At 45.3% G+C, this 26,294-nt stretch overlaps 1 protein-coding gene across 1 annotated transcript in view; it reads right to left on the bottom strand.

The window, feature by feature from the left end:
- Positions 1–26,294, bottom strand: part of STIL (STIL centriolar assembly protein) — a 38,690-nt gene extending 12,396 nt beyond the window's left edge. Inside the window, exons 1-13 of the mRNA XM_040407772.1 lie at positions 26,132–26,294; positions 24,327–24,400; positions 22,480–22,587; positions 20,602–20,714; positions 19,678–19,862; positions 12,097–12,344; positions 9,665–9,748; positions 8,598–8,684; positions 6,718–6,865; positions 6,523–6,632; positions 6,294–6,408; positions 2,537–3,514; positions 13–166 (exon numbers count right to left, since the gene is read on the bottom strand). Coding sequence (XP_040263706.1) covers positions 13–166; positions 2,537–3,514; positions 6,294–6,408; positions 6,523–6,632; positions 6,718–6,865; positions 8,598–8,684; positions 9,665–9,748; positions 12,097–12,344; positions 19,678–19,862; positions 20,602–20,714; positions 22,480–22,587; positions 24,327–24,397 — 2,401 coding nt within the window. The 5' untranslated portion in view covers positions 24,398–24,400; positions 26,132–26,294. The remainder of the gene's footprint in view (positions 1–12; positions 167–2,536; positions 3,515–6,293; positions 6,409–6,522; positions 6,633–6,717; positions 6,866–8,597; positions 8,685–9,664; positions 9,749–12,096; positions 12,345–19,677; positions 19,863–20,601; positions 20,715–22,479; positions 22,588–24,326; positions 24,401–26,131) is intronic.

Below are 26,294 nucleotides of genomic sequence, written 5' to 3'. Positions count from 1 at the left end.
CATAAACTGTACCTGTACCGACGGCAATGCTGACGCTGGTTTTTGCGGCGTGCTCAGATTCCTTTGTTTCAGTGGCCACAGATTCTGCCACTTTCGGTGCAGAAGACACGTTCTGTGAGGAGCCGACCTCCTTGCAATTATTCTGGGCTTCTAACAAGCGCTGAATCTACAAAGTAGACAAGTTTACATACAGGTTAGGACCATTCCAAAGAAAATGACACGGGTCGTGCCGAATCACCTGGATCAGCAGAATAGAAGACAAAACCTAGAAAGGAACGATGCGGCAGATATCCTTGTCCCAACCGTTTGTCAGTCTGGAGGATTTTCTGCATGTTCCCGAAAAAAAATAAAAATAATAATTGAAAAGCTGCAGAGGGTACAAGGGATTACTGTCAATCATTTCTTTCATTTTCAGCTGGGGAAACATTTTCTTGTCCTACTGCACACAGGGGAGAGGGGGAGGCTCCTGCTGCAGGCAGTTGTCTTAGGCTCCATTCAGACGTCCACAACGTGTTTTGCGGATCCACGGAGCCGCAAAACACGGAAAGCGTCAATGTGTGTTCAGCATTTTGCAGACCGCACATTGCCGGCACTAATAGAATATGCCTGTTCTTGTCCGCAATTTCCCATAGGAATAAATGCGGACGTGTGGATGGAGCCTTACAGTGCAACAAAATATGGTGAGGAGGAGGAGGGGGTCATGTCTGAGCTCCTGGAACACATTTCTTTCTCAGTTAGGGTCCATTCACACGTCTGCAAAATGGGTCCACATCCATTCTGCAATTTTGCGGAACGGGTGCGGACCCATTCATTTATAATGGGGCCGGAAAGTGCTGTCCACATCCACATTTGCGGATCCGCACTTCCGTCCCACAAAAAGATAGAACATGTCCTATTCTTGTCCGCAATGGCGGACAAGAAAAGGCATTTTCTATGAGGATCCGCAAAACACATACGGACGTGTGAATGGACCCAAAACAGGATCAAAAGTAAAAGTACAAGATGAAGGGAGGTTGATCCGGTATAATTTTGCTGGTATTAACTAGAAATATGCCTATATTAGGCGTATTTCAGGTGCAGATGTTTGCACAACGGGCACCACCATCTGAGACTTCTCCTTGCTCACGCCAGGTCTTAAATTGTGGGAGTGGTGTGAGCGGGGAAGGGCCAGCCGGCCCATCTCATTCACCATTTTCTAAGCCTGGTTTAGGTGACCGCAAGGAATCGGTCTTACATTTAGAACTGGCGCTGGATGCGCCGAAGTTATGGAAAGGCCGGCAGCTCTTTATAACTTTGGCGCATCCACCGCCAGCTTAGGGCTTTATTAATAGCAGCGTCTAAAATGCCGGTCTTAATAAATGTGCCCCTTAGTGTCTTTAAGCTGAAACTCCATTATAGTAGGAAGCAGTTTACTAACGCGGTAGGGTACGTTCACATGCTGGGGTTCAGAACCACATCCGGAAATTGCATGCGGCTTTTCTATGGATTCGAAATTCAGTTATCGACCCTGTGGTTTTAACAGGCGTTTCACCTGTAAGGCCATCTCCACATATATAAGTTGTGTCCAGCCAGGTATTTTAGGCCGGGAGCCGGACACAACTGGCACTTCAATGTACAGATCTGTCGTCTATCCACTGCATGCAGCATTTTTCTGTCCGGCAATATTTGGCATCCAGCATCACAACTGATGCGCCGGATGTATGTGCACGATCCCATAGAAAACTCAGGGTCAGGTCCTTCCAGATGTTTTCTGCTTCATGCTGGAGGGGATCTGAGACGGATAAATGTGTAGGCATCCTAAAAACTGTGCAGTCAACACCCGCACTGCAACTTCCAGTAATGCCAAGTGCGTTTTTATAAATGCGGTTGTCAACCACAATGTCTGAATAGCACCAATAATCCTTACAGGATTGCACATCTCTATGGCTTATTTTTAATAACCTGCTACTAAGCGATAGCTGTATTTTGTGAATGGACATGAAGGGAATGTCAAAACAAAGCATCTCCTGTCCTGTGGCGTCGTAGTCCTGTCCTGTGGCGTCGTATGACCCCTCTCAGAGGCGTTTAAAAGGATGATGTGATGTACACTGCACAACAGGAGTCATAGACGCAGGCAACACACGAGTCTATGGAACTAAGGCTACTTTCACATCTGCGCTTTCCCTTTCCGCTATTGAGATCAGTCATAGGATCTCAATAGCGGGGGGGAAAACACTTCCGTTTTATCCCGATTGTCAATGGGGACAAAACTAAACAGAATGCATTCCATTCATTTTGGTTGCGTCCCCATTGCGGACAGAACACTGCAAGCAGAGTTTTTCTTTTTGCGATTTGGTGCATTGAGAATGTCAAATTCTCATAGAATACAATGCACATGACCGCTCGCAATCCTGATCGTGTGCATTTAGCCTTAAAATCCATCACGAGGAAAAAAATATATATATATTAAAAAAAATAAATAAAAAAAAAATCGAGATATTTATAGGCAAGTATAATTATAGCTTAGTAGGTATATAAGGTAAGTTAGCCAACCAACCTGAGTTTGAAGGAGCTTCAGTTGCCTGTCCTGTTCGGCTAGAAGGTGGTAGGCTTCAGAAGACAACCCCAACATCCCATTAGTTGCAGACATTGCTGGAGTTGTACTATGCTGGCATGAACGAGGACTGCACACATTGATTGGCAAAGAATCCCTCCTGCCCGGTGACATCACATTTTCTACCGGTGACGAGCAGCTCCCTGCCCTGGAGGTACTTCTTTGGCAATTGTTGACGCACACCGCGTTGCAGCACACGGCTGGACCGCTTATGTTTGGATAAGCGTCCGATGGGCTCTCCACGCCACAATGGTTAATACAACCGTTCATCACTGGCCAAGAACTTGCAGTGTGGCATTTTGCTGGGGCAATATTGTGGCAACAGTTACAAACATTGGTTGGATGGCAAGGAGCATAGTTAGGAGTTGGTTTGGGCATTTCAGAAAGTTTTCTTGGCGGAAGAGGAAAATTCACATTGTGGGTTGGAGATTGCAATAGAGGCGATTGCCTGGAAATATGAGCCGGCGCCATCGCTGGTTGTTCGTGGCAGGATCCACTAATGTTACAGCTCAGATCAAGGTTGGCTGAACCTCTGACCTGATGAACTGATGTATCAGGAGAAGAGCCGGTACGTGGCGTGGACAGAGAAGACGAGGATGAAGAGGATGTGGAATTTCTTCTAGCTTGCCCTCTTGCATTCTGGAGAAGGCTTGGCTCATTGGCTGCAGTTATTCGGACTTTGCATGGCTTTGTTGCTTGGCTCTTAGAATTTTTAAAGGACAAGAGCAATGGCTTTGTAGAGGATTCCTTCACAGGTTGGTCACCATTTTGACATGATGCGCTCAGGACTTGACTGCCAGTTTTCGGTGTTGAGGATAATGGTGGAAGTTTCTTACTATTATGTTGAGCTTCAGGTCTTGGTTCTACAACACTTCCAAATACCAAAGAAAGTTCTGGCACACAAGGACGGATTTTAGTTGCCTGTATGAAGAACATACATTAGTGCTACCAGCAAAGTGAATGAGATTTTTACAAGTCTAACCCACACGCTGCGCTGCACATATTTTCCATGTGAAAAATGAACTGTTATTGCCCGAAAAGTCAGTCGGCGTAATACAGCCTTTGGGCTCATGCACACATCCGTTGCCTGGCCGTGCCCGTATTGTGGATTGCAAACAGCAGGTCTGCAATATAAGGGCATCGGCCGTGTGCACCCTGCATCATGGATGTGGGCCCATTCATTTGAATGGGTCTGCAATCCAGAAGGTCCAGTGCAGAACAGAGGCACAGAACCCCACGGGAGCACTACGAAGTGCTTCTGTGGGGTTTCTATCCGTGCCTCCGCACCGCAAAAAAGGAGTGCACGCGTTACTTTTTTGCGGTGCAGACGGATCACGGACCAATTCAAGATGAATGGGTCCGGATCCCTCTGTGAAATCCACACGGATGTTGCCCATGTATTGGGGACGGCAAATTGCATGGAACGGCCAAGCAACGGATGAGCCCTTATGGCTCCAGTAAGTGTTTGCTCTTTAGTCAAAAGTTCAGACGTTCCAAAGATTATCTTTTTCAAAAAGCCAGAAAAGGGCTTGGAATCTTATTGGGAAAGAGTGCAAAAAAAAAAAAAAAAAAAAAGAGTTGTACACCAGTGCCACCTAGTGGCAAGAGTAAGTCACAGAATGTTTTCCGGGGCCCAGTAAACCCACTTTAATTACTCATCTTGCCTGTAGAAGAAAGTTTTTAATATACTTGCCATCTTCAAGTTCTGTGGATCAGTAAGAATCCTGCTTCCACCAATAGCATATGCTTTAAAGGGAACCTGTCACCGGGATTTTGTGTATAGAGCTGAAGACAAGGGCTGCTAGATGGCCGCAAGCACATCTGCAATACCCAGTCCCCATAGCTCTGTGTGCTTTTATTGTGTAAAAAAAAAAAAAAGATTTGATAGATATGCAAATTAACCTGAGATGAGTCCTGTACGTGAAATTAGACAGGGAAAGGATTCATTTCAGATTAATTTGCATATGTATCAAATCGTTTTGTTTTTTTACACAATAAAAGCACACAGAGCTATGGGGACTGGGTATTGCTGATGTGCTAGCGGCCATCTAGCAACCCATGTCCTCAGCTCTATACACAAAATCCCGGTGACAGGTTCCCTTTAAAAGTTTTCTGGTCTGGTCTATGGACATTAGGTCGATTCAACAGACCGGGAAAGGGGAAGCGCTGTAAAAGAGGCCAGAACTATTAGTCTCCCTGGCACAAACTCCCAAATCCACCTCATCTGCACATGCGCCAGGGATAGTAGTAGTTATGCCCTTGTAAACAGCACAAACCACGTCCTCATTCATAGACCCAACTGGAACCCTGTTAAAGGACACTACATTGGCAGAAGCAGGATCTTCAGAAGAGGTACATCAGGTTAGGCTACTTTCACACTAGCGTTCGGGGTTCCGCTTGTGAGAGCCTTCAAACGGAACTCACAAGCGGCCACGAACGGATCCGTAGAGCCCCAATGCATTCTGAGTGGATGCGGATCCGCTCAGAATGCATCAGGATGGCTCCGCTTGGCCTCCGTTCCGCTCAGCAGGCGGACATCCGAACGCAGCTTGCAGCGTTCGGGTGTCCGCCTGGCCGCGCGGAGCTAAACGGATCCATCCAGACTTACAATGTAAGTCAATGGGGACGGATCCGTTTGAAGTTGACACAATATGGTGCAATTTCAAACGGATCCGTCTCCCATTGACTTTCGTCTGACTAACTTTCACACTTAGAATATTTTCTGAACTATAATGCAGACGGATCCGTTCTGAACGGATCCCAACGTTTGCATTATAGGAGCGGAACCGTCTGTGCAGACACCAGACGGACCCGCTCTGAACGCAAGTGTGAAAGTAGCCTTACTAGGTTCCCAAATGACTGATCCATGCAACGTCATGAGGACTTCATAAGAAACTTTGTTGTACAGGCAAGTCTGTTTCACCAAAAAAAAAAAGCCTCAGGTGCAAGATGGCTGAGTCAGACTGACTGCTCCGATTTCGACAGGATCAGCTGCCAATCTAAGGGTTCTTTCCCACGAGCAGATCCCGTGCGGGTAATCTGCTGCGTGAAAGAGAGCCAAGCCCCGCTACGGACAGCAGAGACACGGATCAGTTTTTGTGGCAGATTGTGGCAGAGAAAACGGATCCGTCCACATAGACTTGCATTGGGGGTCATGCAGTCTTGCTCCGCATCCCAGGACGGAAAGCAAACTACAATATGTTGCGGTTTGCTCGCCGGTATGGGAATGCAACTAAACGGAATGCATTTTGGAGCTTTCCGTTCTGTCCAGTTTTGTCCCCATTGACAATGAATGGGGACAAAACTGAAGCGTTTTTTTCCGGTATTGAGCCCCTATGAAGGATCTCAATACCGGAAAACTAAAACGTTAGTGTAAAAGTAGCCTAAAGTGTAAAGGGATTTTCCAAATCTTCCTGATGGTAGATGTTGGAGGAAAGAAGGATTGGATATGTTTCCATGTGCAAGAGGGGGTATAGCACTGGCTTATTCCCATCTTAAAACATGAAACCGCATGCTCAGCTTGTGATGAATACAGAGGAGTCAGGAGGAATAGCTGGCGGTGTTTAGCTGACTGCCATCTAAGGCGCATGGTTCGAACAGTTACATGATCACTCCTGTGCCTGCTTCGCAAGGGAGTGATGAAGGGATATTACATCAACTATCCTACCCACCCGGCCTGGCTGCACAATCTCATATTTACCTGCTGAAATGATGGATGAGGGCGAGGAGAAGGTCTAGGAGAAAAATCCTCATCTTCTACGCCAGAATCATGGTCGCTTACAGACAATTTAGAGGGAGATATATTTGGTTTGACTCTGGAAGGGAGCAAATAAGAAAATAAGGAACCAGCAACTGCCCCCCATGGACTAAAATAGGCATCAATGAATCCATCAATCCGCCTAGGTATACCAATAAACGAGGAAACTTACACAGAAGCTGAAACCATCTTGGAAACTTCGTTAAACAGGTACGCTTCTGAATTCTGGCCGTCAGTGGAGAGCTCAAACTGAAGTTGAGACTGCTTAGAAGATTCCACGTTCTGAAAGAAACACACAATTCACCAAAAAAATCCCTTCTCCTAAAGTCTATATAATGCAGCTTCTTGATTGCAAGCGACAACTTGCCTTGAAGAGATGTAATGCATCTTCGCATGCCAGCAACTGAAAGCCAAGGGGATCGTGGCCAATGCAAGGAAGGCACTCGTAAAACTCCGGTTCCTTGTGGGTGAGCGAATACAGGACTATGAGGAAACTTCCGGACTCTGAGAGCACCCTATGGGAAAAATAGAAAGTGTATATTAAATCATAGTGTAATGTAGAGTGAGTAAAGCAGTTCTCAAGGGATCTGCTTCCCAGGAGATGGCTTCGCATACAAAAAGATGACCATTTGGTTTCATCTCTCCTCCAAAAGGTGTTCATACCGATACATGTCCCCACATTCTGACACAGAGGCAATGGGGGAATGGTGGCGTTGGCAGAGCAGCTGCAGGTTTGTCCTTGTGAGCGGCACAAACGACTGAACTCCTGGACGCTGGGTCGTTCACAAAACCGCTCCCTGCTCCCCCCACACACATTTAGAAGTTGAACTCTGCAGCGGTATTTTAAAATTATGGGGCACATTTATCAAGACCAGAGTTTTAGATGCCGGTCTTAATAAGGCTACTTTCACAATTGCGGCAGAGGATTCTGGCGACGGAACTGCCTGCCGGATCCAGAAACCCGCATGCAAATTGATGGCATTTGTCACACGGATCCATCTCAGAAATGCATTGCAATACCGGATCCGTCTCTACGGTGTCATCCGGAAAAATGGATCCGGTATAAAATATTTTTTTTTTGCATTTTTAAAGGTCTGCGCATGCAGAGACTGGAAAGCCGGATCCGGCACTAATACACTTCAATGTAAATTAATGCCGGATCCAGCAAGTGATAAGTATTTTTGGCCGGAGAGAAAACTGCAGCATGCGGTGGTATTTTCTCCGTCCAAAAAAACGTAAGAGGGACTGAACTAATGCATACTGAACGGATCGCTCTCCATTCAGAATGCATTAGGATAAAACTGATCAGTTTTTTTCCGGTATTGAGCTCCTGTGACGAAACTCAATACCGGAAAACAAAAACGCTAGTGTGAAAGTGCCCTAAGGCCCTGCGCTGGCGGTGTTTAGCCGAAGTTATGTAGAGGCACACTGGCGACTTTTTTTTTTAGAAGTGGCATGACTGGGGAAAAGTAGCAGATTGTATTTTTGTTTAATAAATGACCGCCTAAACATATTACAAAGAGTTAACACTGGATGTGCCAACTATGAAACCGCTTATTTACACGTCCGTGTCTATTTCGCAGTTGCAAATACTCAGACCGTGTTGCAAAGTTATACATTCATAAAGGTCTGAATTCAGGACGTATCTTTGTTTTTGTCTGCAGCTGATTTTTTTTTGCGTCAGCATAAAATGATAAAATGTCAACTTTTGTTTCCCAACATTTAAAAAAAAAATTTTATGCTCTGGATAAGTGAAAAACAGACAGAACACAGGTGGCTTCCATGTTCTGTCTGTGGTTTTCATGGACCCATGGACGTGTTTGGCCTGCAAATTGGATCGAGGTAGTACATGCCTCTGGTGTTTTCCCACTGACTTGTGAATAAGCTCATAGGTAGGTTTCTCACAATTTTTTTTTTTTGAAAATGCAGGTTTTTTTTCTGAGCAAAAAACTGTGCAAAGGTTACGTGTTGGCCAAGAGTCTATTAAAAAGTGCCCTTCAAACATTGCATTTTTTAGTGGTGCAAAATGTTTTAGACAAAAAACAAAACACTACATCCCCCAAAATAGCATGAATTTTATGGACCCTCAGAGTCAGAATCAATCAGCTGATTAAGGAGGCCGCTTTCTTCAGAGAGGGGGATACTTACTTACTGAGTGGCAAGTGCAACCAAGGGCAACCAATGTCCAAATACGAGCTGCATATTTAGAGCTCAGTATCAGCAATTTAATGATGGGACAATACTTGCCTTTCTTTAATTGAAGAGCTGTACATGTAGCGCAGACAGCTGGCCCACACCTGCGGACTGTGGATGTGTGTGATGCCACTCAGCCAACTGCATACAGAAAGGATAAGAAACGGTTATTTTTTTTAATTTTTTTTTTTAACTTCAATCTCTTTATTGATATACAAAACGAATACACACAAGATATTCAAACTTAATATAATTAATGCCATTTTACCCCCACCCTCCAGGGTGGTCATGAGCTGTAATAAAAAAAACACATGATCCAACAGTATCATAACCGACTTCCACGATTCCCTTTACAAAATAAAGTTGCAAGTGACTGTACATGAACCACAAAACGGACACCGTTTCTTGCAACCTTTTGCCTCGCTGGGAAACATTGATGTTGCGGTAGCGCTGTGATTTTATTACAAATTGAGGGTACCGAGACCAAATCATGACATGCAGACATGTTTGCTAATCCATGCAATAACAGAAAGAAAAAAATAATAATTAAGTGGATGGATTAAGTTAGGGTACTTTCACACTAGCGTTTTTCTTTTCCGGTATTGAGTTCCGTCTTAGGGGCTCAATACCGGAAAAAAAACTGATCGGTTTTATCCCCATGCATTCTGAATGGAGATCAATCTGTTCATGATGTCTTCAGTTCAGCCTTTTCAGGACGGAGATAATACCGCAGCATGCTAAGGTTTTATCTCCGGCCAAAAAAACTGAAGACTTGCTTGAATGCCGGATACGGCATTTTTTTTCCATAGGAATGTATTAGTGCCGATCTGGCATTCAAAATACCAGAATGCGCGACCGAAAAAAAAAAAAAAAAAAAAGGTGAAAAAAAATAAATGTCATCCGTTTTTCCAGATGACACCAGAAAGATGGATCCGGCATTTCAATGCATTTTTCTGACTGATCAGGATCCTGATCAGTCTTACAAATGCCATCAGTTGGCATACGTTTTGCCGGATCACTCTGCCGCAAGTGTTAAAGTAGCCTTCGTAATATAGGGTTGTGGAGAAAAACAGACCTGGCACCGGACCCGTTTATATCAGACGTGCACCCCGAGAACTTACATTCCAACAAGCGGCAATGTGTAAGCCTTCGGATCAGACTCAAGGACGAGGAGCAGTTTCCTGGTTTGATCCATCGTCAAATACCTAATGAACAGGAGACAGTCACATGCAAAGTCTTTTTCAATTTCTATACAGGATGTATATAGTAAATAGGAGATGAATACAACAATAAGGTCCCAAGCACACAACCATATTCTTTTTCTTTTCCTGTGGATCGGATGCAGAACCATTCATTTCAATGATGTTGCAAAAAATGCGGACAGCACGCCGTGTGCCATTGGCATCTGTAGGTCTGTTCTCACGGTCCACAAAAATTTAAATAAAAATGAGAACATGTCCTATTCTGATTGATTCTGTTTCTTCGTGGAAAAAGGATAGGACATTTCTATACAAAGTGAAATAAATGGCGCCATGAACATAGCCAGTATCAGCGTTTTGCAGATCTGCAGACCGCAAGACACAGTCATGTGCATGAGGCCTAAAAGTGCCACATCTTTTCTGCATTTGCTCTAATAATCCTCTATTGTGCAACTGCTGGGCTTTTTAGTACTGCATCAAAAGCTGCTCTGAACTGCACTTTGTAAACCATTGTTTGGCTTTTCAAGTGCTTTTTTTTCCTCTAAGGTTACCTGCCTTTTTGTGTTGGTTTGTTTTTTAATTAACACTTAACATATTTTTTTGTAGATGAAAAACGCTGCAAAAAAAATAAAATAAAAAAGGCTGCAAAAATGCATCATTGTGTTGCGGAGATCAGTTCTAGGAGTGGAGGGGCTGAATGGGAGTTTGCACTTGGCTCTTCAGATGGAGCTCCTTAAGGTCCATTCACGCGTCCGCAACGTGTTTTGCGGATCCACAAAACACAGACAGCGGCAATGTGCGTTGCGCTTTTTGCAGACCGCACATTGCCGGCACTAATAGAATATGCCTATTCTTGTCCGCAATTGCGGCCAAGAATAGGACATGTTCTATTTTTTTTTTTCGGGAATGAAATTGCGGACCCACATAGAAGTGAACGGGTCCGCAAAATGCAGAACGAAATTGCGGATGTGTGAATGGACCCTTACTGTGTAGCCAGGTCTTCACATGTACTGATAGAAATCCGAGAACCTCCTCCTCTCTATCTGCTCTCAATTAACTGCATTGTCATTGTAATGTGTGAGCCCTATATATACACACAGACTGAGTAAAACCACCTGCACCTCAACAGTAAAAAAAACAAAAAAAACGCTGTGTGAGCTTGCAGTTTTTCTAGCCAATAAGTGCAATCAACAGCTTTCAAGTGCACCTGTCTTCCCTTTAAATTCTACTCCTGCCTTTGGCTAAACTAAATGCAAAACTGCTCACAGTGTGAACCGACCGATGTCACAAAGCACCAGATAATTAGGAATAATTATGAAGAGCGTGGAGACATTTCTAGCAGTCTGAGAATTCTCTTTGAACAGCCGTTTCCAAAGAAGCATTGATATCAGTTTTCTGAGAATCACGATAATGTCATCAACAAGTCAAAATGGAGAAAAGCATATAGAAGAGCGTGTTGTGATCTTGTATTTCTGCATCAGGGCTCACGCACACAAATGTGCTTTGGTTCCGCATCCGAGCCGAATTGTGTGCGGCTCCGATGCGGACACATTCACTTCAATGGGGCTGCAAAGGATGGGGACAGCACTTTGTGTCCAGTCCTCCGTTCCGTGGCCCCGCAAAAAAAATATTAAAATATAGAACATGTCCTATTCTTGTCCGTTTTGCAGCCAACTATAGGCATTTCTATAATGGGCCCCCCGTTCTGTAAATTGCAGAACGCACACAGGCTGCATCTGTGTTTTGTGGATCTGCAATTTGCGAACCGCAGAACACAGCATGTTCGTGAGCATCAGCCCTTAGTTTGTATGTCCTTGTCTTACAGAACACTACCAGCAGTCTAACATTTTTGAATCACTAAGCCAAAAATAGGAGTAGGTCCAAAACACAGATCTATTTCTATTATCCCTTTTCTCTGTAGGTTCCACTCCTGATTTTGGCTTACGAATGCAAAATACTGACAATGTGAAGGAGGCCATTTACATATTCCGATTGTGTACACCTCACCCTATACAGGGTCTCCGGTAAGTCGCAGCTACTACCATAGAACATCTTGTAATTTATACAGACCTGTCACTAAACACTATGGTAAAACTACAGCATCTCCCCTCCCCCGCTTCTCAAAATTTTGTTTGCAGAAACACACTGCTGCAGACACGTTCAATGTAAATCAAGTCTAAGGTATACACAAAAAAAAAAAAAAAAAAAAAAAAGGGTTTGCTAGAAACAAACAAGTGAACAAGTGTTTTAAAAAACACTTTGCTGTGGCGGTCAGGAGGACAACCATTTTCCCAAGACGCGGCGGCACGATTTGGATTTTTATTAAAAGAACACGCTGAATAGAAGAAGCTTACCCGCATTTGTGAGTTCCTTGAAGCTGAGCAATATTATTGTGACTGCTCAGGTTCCTGGCGAGGGCCGTCGGTATAATTGGGACAGGCTTTATGGGAGTACTTTCAAATGTATTTGCTACTGTGACAGCCGCCCAGCGAAGATCAAAGTGAAGATTGTCCATGTTCTCCGAGTAAGTGATATGAGCTCTCACAGTGAGCAATTTGGAGAGATCCAAGGCTTCTCTGCTGTGAAGATGGCTCTGCAGACCCTTAAAACAAAAAAAAAAAATGAAAGAATTCCTTTTTCATCTGCAAAACAATACAATTAAAGCCCGACGGTGGTAATTTCCATCCGCTTCCTCCTACTTGACATTCAGAAAAGGACCAGATCAGCCATGTACGGAAAACAGAGAGGAGGCAAGAAGAGAGGGAAGCAAATAGCTGGGGAGGAGCGAATTTCACGTTCTGAAATTCGTTTGGTGGTAAAAGCAGAAGTGCGTTCTGGATTCTGTTACTGGGGCCCATAACGCAGTTCTATGGAGGAATGAATAACGGAATGCCTTTAGTGGCATTCCGTCAGAATAGAAGTCTATGGCCTGCATAACGGATCCGTCCCATAGACTTCTATTATGACGGAATGAATAACGGAATGCCTCTAAAGGCCTTAAGTCATAGAAATGCGTTATGGTCCGTGGTAAGGGAATCCATAACGCAATTCTGCTTTTACCACCAAACGAATTTCAAAATATGAAATTCGCTCATCTCTTCAAATAGCCCTGGAAAAGACAAACACTAGATCACAGCAGCAATAAGGAGGGAAGATGAAAATGCCCCCGGACGGATGATACTTATTTCTGCATCAGCTTAGAGTCAGGAGTGAACCCAATGTATCCGGCTGCAGCAGAGCAAAAAGAGGCGCAAACAAGGGAGGTGTCTGGGGTTCAGAAATTCTGCATAATATGTTTTTTATTACAGGGTAAGGGCTCATGCACACGACAGTATTTTGCGTTCAGTATACTGGCCGTTTTTTGGAGTTCAGTATGCGGCACATATACTGAGCCATTCATTTCAATGGTTCCTCAAAAAAAATACTGAAGTGTCTCCGTGTGCATTCCGTTTCAGTATTTCCGTACCGTGAAAAGATAGAACATGTCCTATTCTTGTCCGCAAATCACGGTGCTTGGCTCCATTCAAGTCAATGGGTCCACAAAAAAAACAAAAACGGAACACATACGGAAATGCATCCGTATGTCTTCCGTATCCGTTCAGTTTTTGCTGAACCATCTATTGAAAATGTTATGACCAGCCCAATTTTTTCTATGTAATTACTGTATACCGAATATGGCATACGGAAAAACGGAAAGGAAACACAACGGAAACCAAAAACGGAACAACGGATCTGTAAAAAACGGACCGCAAAACACTGAAAAAGCCATACTGTCGTGTGCATGAGCCCTAATAAAAGTTTTTAAAAGGGGAATACCTGTGAGTAATGACAACGCTAGGATATGCAGAACTTTATGATTGGTTGACCCTAGCTGATCCTGGGAATAAGGGAGGGGAAATACAGTACTGCAGGCTACATAGCGGCAGGAAGCTGCAGTGTGGCCTAAGGCCGCTAAGCTTGGAAAACATGGAAACGGACGCAACTGTAATTCTGCGCTGCATTACCCTTATTCTTGGAGGGCGCAGAACCACACACCGATGGTTTTCCAGGCTCCTGATATTGAAGACTAGGGATCGATTTTTTAGGGCAGATACCGATAATCTGTGAACTTTCAGGCCGATAGACGATAATTCACAGAATATCGGTATAAATTATCATTTAAAAAAAATATATATATATATATATATATATATATATATATATATATATATATAAAAAATTCCTACACAAATCTGCTGAAAATGAATGTTTATTGTTAACGTGTATTTTATTTTATTTTTTTGTGAATCTTTATTTTTCAACTTTTTTTTTTTTTATTATTAGCCTCCTTAGGGACTAAAACTCTTGTCCTATTCACCCTGATAGATCTTTATTAGGGTGAATAGGACTTCACACTGTCCATGCTGCTCTGTGCACACAGCAGCAGGGAGCCGACTATGGCAGCCAGGGCTTCAGTAGCGTCCTGGCTGCCATGGTAACAGATCGGAGCCCCAGGATTACACTGCTTGGGCTCCGATGGGAACTGCCAGTGAGGAGGGGGGACCCTGTGACCACCACCAATGATTAATACTGGGGAGCTTGGGTGGGGGGGCACACAGCGCCACCAATGATTAATACTGGGGTTTGGGGGCGCACTGCGCCACCAATGAAGATAACTCAATAATTCATATAGGAGGCGGGTGCTGGCTGCAGAATCACATAGCCGGCTCCCGACCTCTATGAGCGGTAGCTGCGATCTGCGGCAGTTAACACCTCAGGTGCGGCACCTGAGGGGTTAACTACCGCAGATCGCAGCTACTTGTCATAGAGGTCAGGTGCCGGCTATGTGATTCTGCAGCCAGCTCCCGCCTCCTGTATATGAATTAATGAGAGAGGTATCTTCACTGGTGGCGCAGTGGCCACATCCCCTCCCCTCCCGGCAGCACAGAGGGAGGGAGACACTGTATCCTTCTCCCCTGTGCTGCTGAGGGAACACAGGGAGCGCTGAGAGCAGCGCGATCGTTGTTCCCCATACGTTATCCGTATATCTGCAAAATAGATGCCGATAACGTTCAAAATCCTGAATATCGTCCGATAATAATCGGTAAAACCGATAATCAGTCGATCCCTATTGAAGACCTATCCACAGGATAGGCCATCCATATACAATTAATTGGGGCCCAATACCTGCTGATCAGCTGTCCCCTGCAGCCTCCGGATCAGGAACTAGCACTCTGGGTTCAATAGGTATCACAGCGCCGTACAATGCACCCATTCACGTCAATGGTAGATGAGCTGCAGTGCCACAGAACGGCCACTACACTTTGAACGGAGCTGTCTGTTCCAAAAAAAGTGCAAGCGCCAGGGAACAGCTGATTATGGGGGATGCAGGGTGTGGGACCCTCACCAATCAGATATTAATGATCTAACCTGAGGATGGGACATCAATATCAGGAGCCCGGAAACCCCTTTAGGTTTACCATTTATTTTATACTAATATATTTCAATCTTCATTATACAGTATTTACAGAACATATTTAACATAGCCAAACGTTAAGACTTCACTAAAGTAAACATTTATCAGGGGTTTTACATTTTAATTGGAAATAAACATTTTCAATATTTAAAGCAAAAAATGCAGTGTACTATGTGTATACAGAGATAGCTGCCAATCCATGAGTAGAACAGCCCACATGACTGGGGAGCTCAGAAAAAGCAGAGATTTAACTGAATAAGTTACTCTTTATACAAAGTCAGAGACCGAATAGGACCCCATCAGAATGAACAATTTTTGGGCCAATTATCGAGCTGCCAACTCGTTTGTCAGCTGATGGGCTGCTTTAGGCTACATGCACACAAATGTTGTTTGTTTCCGTTCTTTTATTTTTTTGCGGATAGGATGCGGACCCATTCAATTCAATGGGTCCGCAAAAAATGCGGACAGTTCCGTAGCCCCGCAAAAAAAAAAAAAAAAAAAAAAAAAAAAAAGGGGTGGGGGTGTCATCTGTTTTTTTGGCGGACTGCAAAACACATACGGTTGTGTGCATGTAGCCTTAATCAGGATATAAAATAACAGTTATCAGGGAAGTGCTGCCCATAGTGAATAGAACTGAACTGCGGTAGCAATCGTCATTCCCACATTCAGTTTGCATTGGCCTGTTTAATCAGACCAGAACAAAAGAGCGCCAATGGATCTGTTATCATCCATTGAAGCTTACACTGTCCGAATTTCAGGCAGTGTAATACAGCCCTAAGGCCCCTTTCACACGAGCGAGTTTTCCGCGCAGGTGCAATGCGTGACGTGAACGCACAGCACCCGCACTAAATCCTGACCCATTCATTTCAATGGGTCTGTGTACATGAGCGTTGTTTTTCACACATCAGTTCTGCGTTGCGTGAAAATCACAGCATGTTCTATATTCTGCGCTTTTCATGCATAGAAGTGAATGGGGCTGCGTGAAAAATGCATTGCATCCGCGCGGAAAAAACTGAACAACTGAACGCAATCGCAAACAAAAGTGACTGAACTTGCTTGCAAAATAGTGCGAATTTCACTGAACGCACCCTGAACGCATCCGGACCTAATCCGTCATGCTCGTGTGAAAGGGGCCTAAGAGACTTGTTTGTAAGTGATTTACTGTCTTACATGTGAATCCGGCAGTTAAAGAGGACCTTTCACCAGAGGAAAGCCTCTAAACTAACTATACAGAAGTGTAGAGCGGCGCCCAGGGATCCCGCTGCACTTACTGTTATCCCCGGGCGCCGCTCCGTTCGCCCGGTATAGCCTCCGGTATGTAAGTAGTTAGACTCCACCCACTTGATCCTGCCGGCGTCTTCTTCTCCTATGCTGTAGCGCTGGCCAATCGCAGCGCTCAGCTCATGTGAAACTTGCACCATTTTGCAAGCAAGGTCAGTCAGTTTTGTCTGCGATTGCGTTCAGTTTTTTCCGCGCAAGGGCATTGCGCTTTGATGCGTTTTTCACACGCATGAAAAAAAAAACCTGAAGGTTTACAAACAATGTCTCCTAGCAACCATCAGTGAAAAACACATTACATCTGGAAGCAAGTGCTTCACTGAATCTCCATTCACTTCTATGGGGCCAGGGCTGCGTCAGTAATGCAGAATATAGAACATGCTGTGTTTTTTACGCGACGCAGAACTGATGCGTGAAAAAAAAACAAAAAAAACAAGCATCAGTGCGGATGCTATGCGTTCACGCCACGCATTGCACCTGCACGGAAAACTCGCTTGTGTGAAACTATCTATTTGGCTTCAGTTCACACTGTTTGCCGTTTGACAAAGGTCCCGAATGGAGCCTCCAACGCACATGTGAACTTAGCCTAAACTGTTTGGTGACACTATAATGTCCTCCATTCCTGCTGCTTCTGAGATTGTGCTACAAAGAGGATCCCCTGTTTATCCATGTGCAGTGTATGGGCAGACATGAATCCAGCTAGTCTCCATCCACCAGCTCAGAAGAACTACAGACAGATTGAAGAGGGAAAACTGCTAAAAAGGCCAGATACAAGTTATATAATCCCCAGCAATAGTATTATTCTTCATGTACACTCACATGGAAGCTTATTCTGAAAAATTACATGGAGCTGTAGCTGTCTATTCAGTTTAAAGGGAACCTGTCACCGGGATTTTGGGTATAGAGCTGAGGACATGGGTTGCTAGATGGCCGCTAGCACATCCGCAATACCCAGTCCCCATAGCTCTGTGTGTATTTATTGTGTAAAAAAAAACAATTTGATAGATATGCAAATTAACCTGAGATGAGTCCTGTGTCCAGGACTCATCTCACCTACAGGACTCATCTCACCTACAGGACTCATCTCACCTACAGGACTCATCTCACCTACAGGACTCATCTCACCTACAGGACTCATCTCACCTACAGGACTCATCTCACCTACAGGACTCATCTCACCTACAGGACTCATCTCACCTACAGGACTCATCTCACCTACAGGACTCATCTCACCTACAGGACTCATCTCACCTACAGGACTCATCTCACCTACAGGACTCATCTCACCTACAGGACTCATCTCACCTACAGGACTCATCTCACCTACAGGACTCATCTCACCTACAGGACTCATCTCACCTACAGGACTCATCTCACCTACAGGACTCATCTCACCTACAGGACTCATCTCAGGTTAATTTGCATATGTATCAAATCGTTTTTTTTTACACAATAAAAGCACACAGAGCTATGGGGACTGGGTATCGCGGATGTGCTAGCGGCCATCTAGCAACCCATGTCCTCAGCTCTATACACAAAATCCCGGTGACAGGTTCCCTTTAATGGCTCATGAATACAACAATCAGTGTGCATTATTATTATCAGAGGCCACAGGCACACACATCTGCCGCTGTAGGAGTGCAATTCTCGGTTAACTTCCGTAATATGGCACTTTAGGACACAACTGCAATTTCTTCCCCATGCGGTTCAGTCCACAGTTATCTTGTGTATGTTCAGCTTAAATAGGAGCTGAGCTGATATATAGATTCAGTAAAACATGCAATTTATACATTTATATCTCTGCTCTTTCTAAACTTTATAGACTACCGCACAGCATAACTATCAGTGACTGATAGTCATCGCTGTATAAAAAACACTCAAGCACACAACTGTGGCATTTTTTTGCACATTGGATGTGGACACATTCACTTCAATGTGGCTGCAAAAGATGCGGAGCGGACACGCTAAAAAAAATAAAAAAATTAGAACATGTCTGCAAAACGGACAAGAATAGGACAAGGATGGGTCATTTGTGAAGGAGTGAAAAAACTAAAAATCTGCAAGCTCTCTGCCGGTATATGTGTTAGGGCTCATGCACATAATTGTATTTTCTTTCCGCGGACCATATGCGGAACCATTCACTTCAATGGGGCTGTAGAAAATACAGAAGTTACTCTGTGCGCATTCTGTTTGTCCGCATGGCCGTTCCGCAAAAAAGCAGTGCATGTCCTATTGTCTGCAAATCACGGTCCGAGGCCCCATTCAAGTCAATGGGTCTGCAAAAAAAAAAAAAAAAAATACAGAACGCACACGGAACACATCCGTATTTCGCAGATCCATACTGCAGAAATGCTATGCCATATTGCTCATGTGTTGGTGATTAATAAGTTACTGTATATGATGCGCAAAAAACGGATCAAATACGAAAACCATACGGATATGTTTTGTGCAATAACGGAACAGAAGAGGATTTAAAGGGAACCTGTCACCGGGTTTTTATGTATAGAGCTGAGGACATGGGTTGCTAGATGGCCGCTAGCAAATCCGCAATACCCAGTCCCCATAGCTCTGTGTGCTTTTATTGTGTAAAAAAAAACAAAAAAAAAAAACACGATTTGATACATATGGAAATTAACCTGAGACGAGTCCTGTCCCTGACTCATCTCACATACAGGACTCATGTCGGGTTTTTTTTTTTACACAATAAAAGCACACAGAGCTATGGGGACTGGGTATTGCGGATGTGCTAGCGGCCATCTAGCAACCCATGTCCTCAGCTCTATACATAAAAACCCGGTGACAGGTTCCCTTTAAATCAGAGGGAAAAAAAAACTGATACGGGACAACGGATCAGTGAAAAACGGACCGCAAAACAACAGTCATGAGCATGAGCCCTTATGCAGATCCGCAATTTGCGGACCGAAAATAAACTGCATCAGCTGTGTGCATGAGCGCTCACATAGAGAAAGCCATCACTGATAACACCTCAAATCAGAAATGGCAGAGATTTAAATCTATAGCTTAGACCATACATCAGTCTGCTCAGCTCCTCCTGCTCTATAACATGCTGCCTGCAGATCGCACCGCATTTCGTAATGACAGATTTTAGCATATGTTTGGCCTTAAGATAAACAACTCTAACCACGTCACATGCCAATTTGCTTATTATGACCTTCATAATTGCCTAACTCAACTGACATACCTTAAAAGAAGATGTGAAGTCTTCAGGTGTGTGTAGCATGGCGTCTCTGATAGTTTCCTTGGGATAAATGGTGCAGGGAATAGCGGAATCTCCCGGTAGCAGAGTAGAGGGCACTTTGCCGATGCTGCCCGCCTTCTCACGGCCAGGGTCAAAGCGATCGATTGTTAGCGTTATTCCTTCTTCGTCTAACAGAAGATTAGAACAATATAAAGTCACAGTTTGGATAAGACCCAGGCCAAACAAGGACTACACATTTTCCTGCTCTCCCTCGAAGCTGCCCATGCGCAGAGATCTCCCGACACAGGGCTGCAGCATGACACAAATGCTGATCCATGTTACATTATAGCAAGCTACATACAATGCAACACGTATTTTTGGTTTTCATAGTCAGTATTACGCTCCTGGAGTACCCCCTTTAAAAAGCAACTGATCTATAAAGTGTCACTCTACTTAGGGTCCCCCACCTGACCTTACAATTCCCTTTGTAGTGGCTGCTGCTGGAAAAAGGTATTACACAGTGGCTAATCTGATAAATGCATGGACAGCTCAAGTCTGCCAGGACAGGAGTTCTGGTTCATACAGGAAGGCTCCTGTCCTATAAGTATATGGAGAGGGATGGTCTTCATGAGACAACCTCGCAGCCTGCGATGCTGAAGTATGCATGTTAATCCCTCCATAGCCACCGCTGCATCTCCTCGTTGTGCGGATCCATCACCCGCGATGCTAGGGAGGCTGGTCTCCGTCGTGGCCCGCTATTAGCTGCCCCCCCCCCCCCTCAACGTTTTCATCTGCGCGACAGGGAGCTGCAGCGGAGGGCGTGCAGGGATCCGGAGGAAAGTGGGTGCCAGGGACCGTCTATAGGAGAGGCATTTGTACTATTGGATAACCCCTTTAATAAAAAAAAAAAAGTAAGTGCACACAAACCATCGTCCACAGAAAAAGATCCAAGTAAGAAGCAATAGAACGATTTTCTCTCTGTCTTGGCATGACGATAGGACAATCTTAAGGCTTTCTCGGACAGCAGAATGTGAGGGTTTCTAGAAAACCAAAGGGAAGAGAGATAATGAACACCGGCTTAGCAGCAGTTTGAGGTCACATTTAGTGCAGAACGCTTCAAGGGTTTGTTCATATGCTGCTAGATGTGAACATGTCAGAAGGTCCACTTGTTTAAAGGGGTATTCCAGTTAGGTCAAGGATAGGGGGATAACTATTAGATCGTGGGGTCCTACCGCTGGGACTCCCATCGATTATAAGAATAATGTACCCTGTGAAGCCCCCTGAAAGGAATGGAACTGCCAGCCAGGCATGCGCACTAATGCACCATTCAGTTCTATGGGTGTCCGGAGACAGCCGAGTACAGCTGTGCCATGTTTGGAACTCCCATAGAAATGAATGGAATGGTAGCGTGCATGCAAGAACAGCCACTGTTCATTCCGGGTGTGAGAGGGGGGGAAATGGGGCATCCGATGGGTATGAGGTCTTCATTCTCATGATCGACTGGGGTCTTACATGTTGGACCCCCAGCGATCTAACAGTAATCCCCTATCCTGTGGATAGGGGATAACTTTCACATAATCAGAATACTCCTTTAAGGTCTTTGCTTTGTATTTATGAAGCCAGAGAATGAATGCAATGAAAGGGTTTCTGTCATCAGAAAAAAATCGTTATGTAGCTGGCTGACATGAGCGATGTGCATAACTGTAGGACTTATATCTCCCTGCCTCTAGGTGCTAGTGGGGCGTTGCTGCAGCACCTAGAGGCTCCGTCCTCTCACCGTTTGGCACGCCCTCGTAAAGGTGATTGACATCCTCAGTCTCCTCCGTGCCCCGCAAATCTTGCACCTGCTCCGTCCATTTTAGTATTAGGCGCAGGCGCAGTGAGCGAAGGACGGCAGCAGGCTGTTCATGGATGCAATAGACTCCTTTTGGAGAACTGACCTGTCAAACTCTGCAGCACATGCTGCAAGGGAGAGGAGTCCGATGAGGCTCGCTGTCCCTGCCCCGTCTCCGGACGATGACTTAGGTTTCTTTTCTTTTACATAAAAAAGAAAACCTGTCATTATCTGGAGGCAGGGACTGCGAGCCTCATCGGACTCCTCTCTCTCGCAGCACAGGCGAACACTGCGGGGTTTGGCATGTCAGCGCTGACTGCCATCACAGAAGTGACAGACTGCTGAAATCAGCGGGTCTGTCACTACAGTATGCTGTCCTCAGTGACGGCGGCATAGTGCAAGCGACCGGTTCCCTTTAGGCTACAAGTTTTTTGCGGTCCGCAAATAGCGGATCTGTGTTCCTGTTTTTTTTTTTACATCCACATCCATTCCATTTGTCTGCAAATTTTGTAGGTTGTGTTTCCGTGTCTTCGTTTTTTTTTTTTGTGGTCCGCAAAAAAAAAACAAAAAAAAAAACACAGATGCGGATGACATACGGATGGCTTCCGTTTGTCATCCGCATTTTTTTGCGGACCCATTGACTTTAATGGATCCGCAAAATGTTTATTGCAGACAAGAATAGGACATGCAATACTTTTTTTTTGCGGACGGGAAACACGGACAGCGGACAAGAAATGGATGAGTCCACCGCATTTTTAACGGATCCATAGAAATTAATAGGAAACCATCCGATCCGCAAAAAAAAAAAAAAAAAAAATAATAATATGGAACGGAGGCCGCAAAAAATCCACTGCCGTGTGCATGTAGCCTTAAATTTACAAAAACCAAACATGGAAGCCGTTCTAAGGTGCTGGCAGCAGATCATACAGACAGCGCACACTTCTAATGAGACCTGGAAATACGATAGCTACCTGTAATAGCTGAAATGTAATCCGATGGGATCTCCCATGGGGGTGGAATCCCAAAGCACAGCTTTTGACGGAGGAAAATTAATTGGGAGCATCCGGGTAGCCATATTCCTGAATGCCAAAAAGGTAAGATAACAAAACAAACGGAGACGGTTAGAAAGATGGTTCAAATGGGACGCACTTTATCCTAATAAAATACATGCAAATGAAAAGTAAAATAAGTGCACATTAGCCAATGGTGCCAAACACCTGATACAGATGTGGGGGAGGGGCTAACAGGTGACCACGTCTCCGTCCATCTGTCTGCTCCATACATATAAAGTGTACCGCCACCTACAGCTGACGAATTAGGATATCTGCACGTGATGCGTATTACATGCGGGTTTTGTAATGTAAAAGGTCTGCACCTGTTCTGTGGACTCAGCCTAATATGGGCAGAAGTTACCGCGGCCACCTATGGCAGCTGTGAGTCCAGTATGCCATAAAGCTGATGTAACAAGTGCCATACAGGTATTTACTGTGATACTGGGGAGACTTCTTAATACAGGCCCATAGAGATGAACGCAGAGGCAACATGCATACTCGGCCGCCACTCCATTTATATGGGGAGACACAGGACAACGTTCTCCTGCTTTGTGGGAGTCCAGCTGAAAGCCCAACAGACACTCAGCCCCTATCCACAATATAGAGAAGATCAAAACTTGGCACAACCCCAGGGTTGCATTCAAATGACCGTATGTATTTTGTGGTCTGCAAACACAGATCCGCAAATAATATGGATGACGCCCGTGTTGCACCCGTTTTTTTTTTTTTGCAGACCCATTGTAACCATACCTATTCTTATCCGCTTGCATTAGGCCCCATTCACACTAGTCCACACCTGACCTGCATTTTATTTGCGGACCGTATGTGGACCTATTCATGTCAACAGGGCCACAAAAAACGCGGACAGCACAGAGTGTGCTGCTCACATCCGCATGGCTGTTCAGCAGCCCCCCCCCCCCACCAAAAAAAGGATAGAACATGTTCTATTCCTATCCGTTTGGCAGGCAATAGGCAGTTACAACGGGTCCACACACACACACACACAAGAAAAATTATGCAACACGGACGTCATCTGATTTCGCAGACAACAAAAAACATACCGTTGTGTGAATGTACCCCTAAAGGGGTTGTCCCATCTTGGACATTGGGGGGCATATCTTTAGGATATGTCCCCAATGTTTGATGTCTGATAGGTGCGGGTCCCACCTATCCTTAGAACGAAGCTGCAAAGTGAAGGAGAGCGCACCGAGCCGCCCTCCATTCATTTCTATGGGAGCGCTGAAAACGTCTACTTCCATAAGCCCCATAGAAGTGAATGGAGCGGTGGCCGCACTTGGGGCGGTGCGCTTCCTATTCGTTTCAATGGGACTTCCGAAAATAGCCGAGCGCTCCCTCCATCAGCCTGCAGGCTCCGTTTAAAAGGGGGTTATCCAAGTCTGAATAACCCCGTCTAGGATGCCCGGCCCCGCGATCCTGCACACTGTCCCAGATCGTTCCTCTGAAGTGGTTGCATCTCCTCTGCCGTCGGAAATCAACATCAGTCGATACGGTGGGGCTGCCCCGTCGACGGATGCTGATTTCTGCCAGCGGAGGAGATGCAGCCACTGACCGTGGAGGAAGCAGGTGTCGGGGTGCAGGTAAGTATATGCAGGGTCGGGTTATTCACATCTGGGACCCGCACCTATCAGACATTGGGGGCATGTCTTAGCTATATGCCCCCAAAGTTCAAGATAGTAATGACCCCTTTATGATGTGAACAATCCTAGATACAACCATCTCAGGTCAGACGGGGGTGCGGGCTTTACCTTATATTGTTCTGATTATTGCTGGCATCCTTATGGAACTGCGAGTTCTTCACACTCATATTTGCACTCATATCCTAGAAACAAGGAATAAAGTTACTGAAGTCACAGCCCGCGGGTTGTCTGCCGGCGTTCCTGTAGTCCAGGAATCAGCAACCTTCGGCACTCCAGCTACTGTGAAACTACAACTCCCAACATGCACACTTCGGCCCCTTGCAGACGAGCGTTCCTCCCGCAGCGAGTCCGCATCGCAGCACCCGGCCTCACCTCCCAGCACTGTCGGGATTCACATAGCACCATAAATCAATATAATGCTATGTAACCCTTAGAGTTCTGGAATGTATTGGATAACACTGATAGCATTATGCCAGTGTTATCCAATACATTCCAGAACTCTAAGGGCAGCGCTGGGAGGTCAGGCCGGGTGCTGCGATGCGGACTTGCTGCGGGAGGAACGCTCGTCTGCAAGGGGCCTTACTCAGCAGCACTTGTACCTCCCATAGAAGTGAAAGGAGGATTCTGGGAGTTGTAGTTTCAGGACAGCAGATCCCTGCTATAATCTGGTGCTTCCTTCCACTATGGACAGGCTATAATAGCCGATCAGGCGGAGGGCACACCGATCTTAGTTCCTATGGGAGTGTCACCCCAAGTCGCTGCACCATCTTGCAACAGTCTTTTGTGAGGCCATCTGTCAAGATCCGATTGCCGTCAATGAATGGAAACATTCTCAATACTATTAAACGAATGAAGATCTCGCACACAAATTCTTAGCCGGTGTTCACACTTGTTTCTTGCGTACATTCGGCATCTGTGTTGGGAACGCTCTGCATCCACAGGCGTGAAGTGACCCAATGTAAGCTGAAAGAAAAACCTTTCCGGTCGTGTGCATGAGGCCTAAAGGGGGGGAGGGGGGGGCTTATCTACACGACAGGCGATGGGTGTCTGATTGGTGGAGTCTGAAAACAGGGTCTCCCACTAATCACAAGAACAGGGGGTCCTGTGTATGAATGGAACAGCGGTCCCGCATGTGCCTGGAGATGACCAAGAGCTCCATAAAGATGTCAGCACACCTGCCTGACCAACACGAGCGCCCCCCATTTGTCAGATCCCCATGAACACGCTCTTAGGGTCCATTCACACATCCGTAAGTGTTTTGCGTATCCGCAAAACACAAACTCCGGCAATGTGCATCCCGCAATTTGCGGGCCGCCCATCGCCGGCACTGTAATAGAAAATGCCTAATCTTGTCCGCATTTGCAGACAAGAATAGGACATGTTCAGTTTGCGCAAAAAGATAGAAGCGCAGATCCGCAAATGCGGACAGCACATTCCAACCCCATTGAAAATGAATGGGTCCGCACCTGTTCCGCAAAATTGCGGAACGGATGCGGACGTGTGAATGGACCCTTACCCTCCTGTCCTATGGATAGGGGATGAGCTTAGAACTTGGCACAAACGGTTTAACATGAGCGTATATGGGAGCTCTCTGCCAGATCTACCTGCTGCATGCAAAATTACACAAGTGTGAACAGAGTCCAAGATTGTCATATATACCGCATCTGTTCATGTCAATATAACCCTAGTTCCTGTTCACACTGGTGGTCCCTGCAGTAACTGATAAAAATTTGGGCAGAAGGAGAAAACCCCCTTTAAGAGGTATTTAAAGGGACACTCCGATGAACCTATGTAATGTACGTATAAAATAGACAAACATTCACAGTGCATAAAGCCAGACTGAAAACTCCCCATATTTTGTGTCAGGTCCAGAGAAAAGCTGCATTCAGCATATGGAGGCCGCGGTCACTCACCTGGAGCTCAGCATGGACGCCGTCTGCGCTCTGCTCTGCTTCTCGGTGAGGCTCCTAGGCGGCAGGAGTGGCGGCAGCTCCCCGGGGAGGGGTTTCCGTGATAAATAATGACAGTTACCGGCCCCTCACTAAACACAGTCATTAGCCGCAACTACGAATCTGG

This window comes from Bufo bufo, chromosome 9 (genome assembly GCF_905171765.1).
Source record: "Bufo bufo chromosome 9, aBufBuf1.1, whole genome shotgun sequence".
NCBI lineage: Eukaryota > Metazoa > Chordata > Amphibia > Anura > Bufonidae > Bufo > Bufo bufo.
The sequence above is the reverse complement of the archived record's forward strand: the minus strand, read 5'-3'. Positions and strand labels throughout refer to the sequence as shown.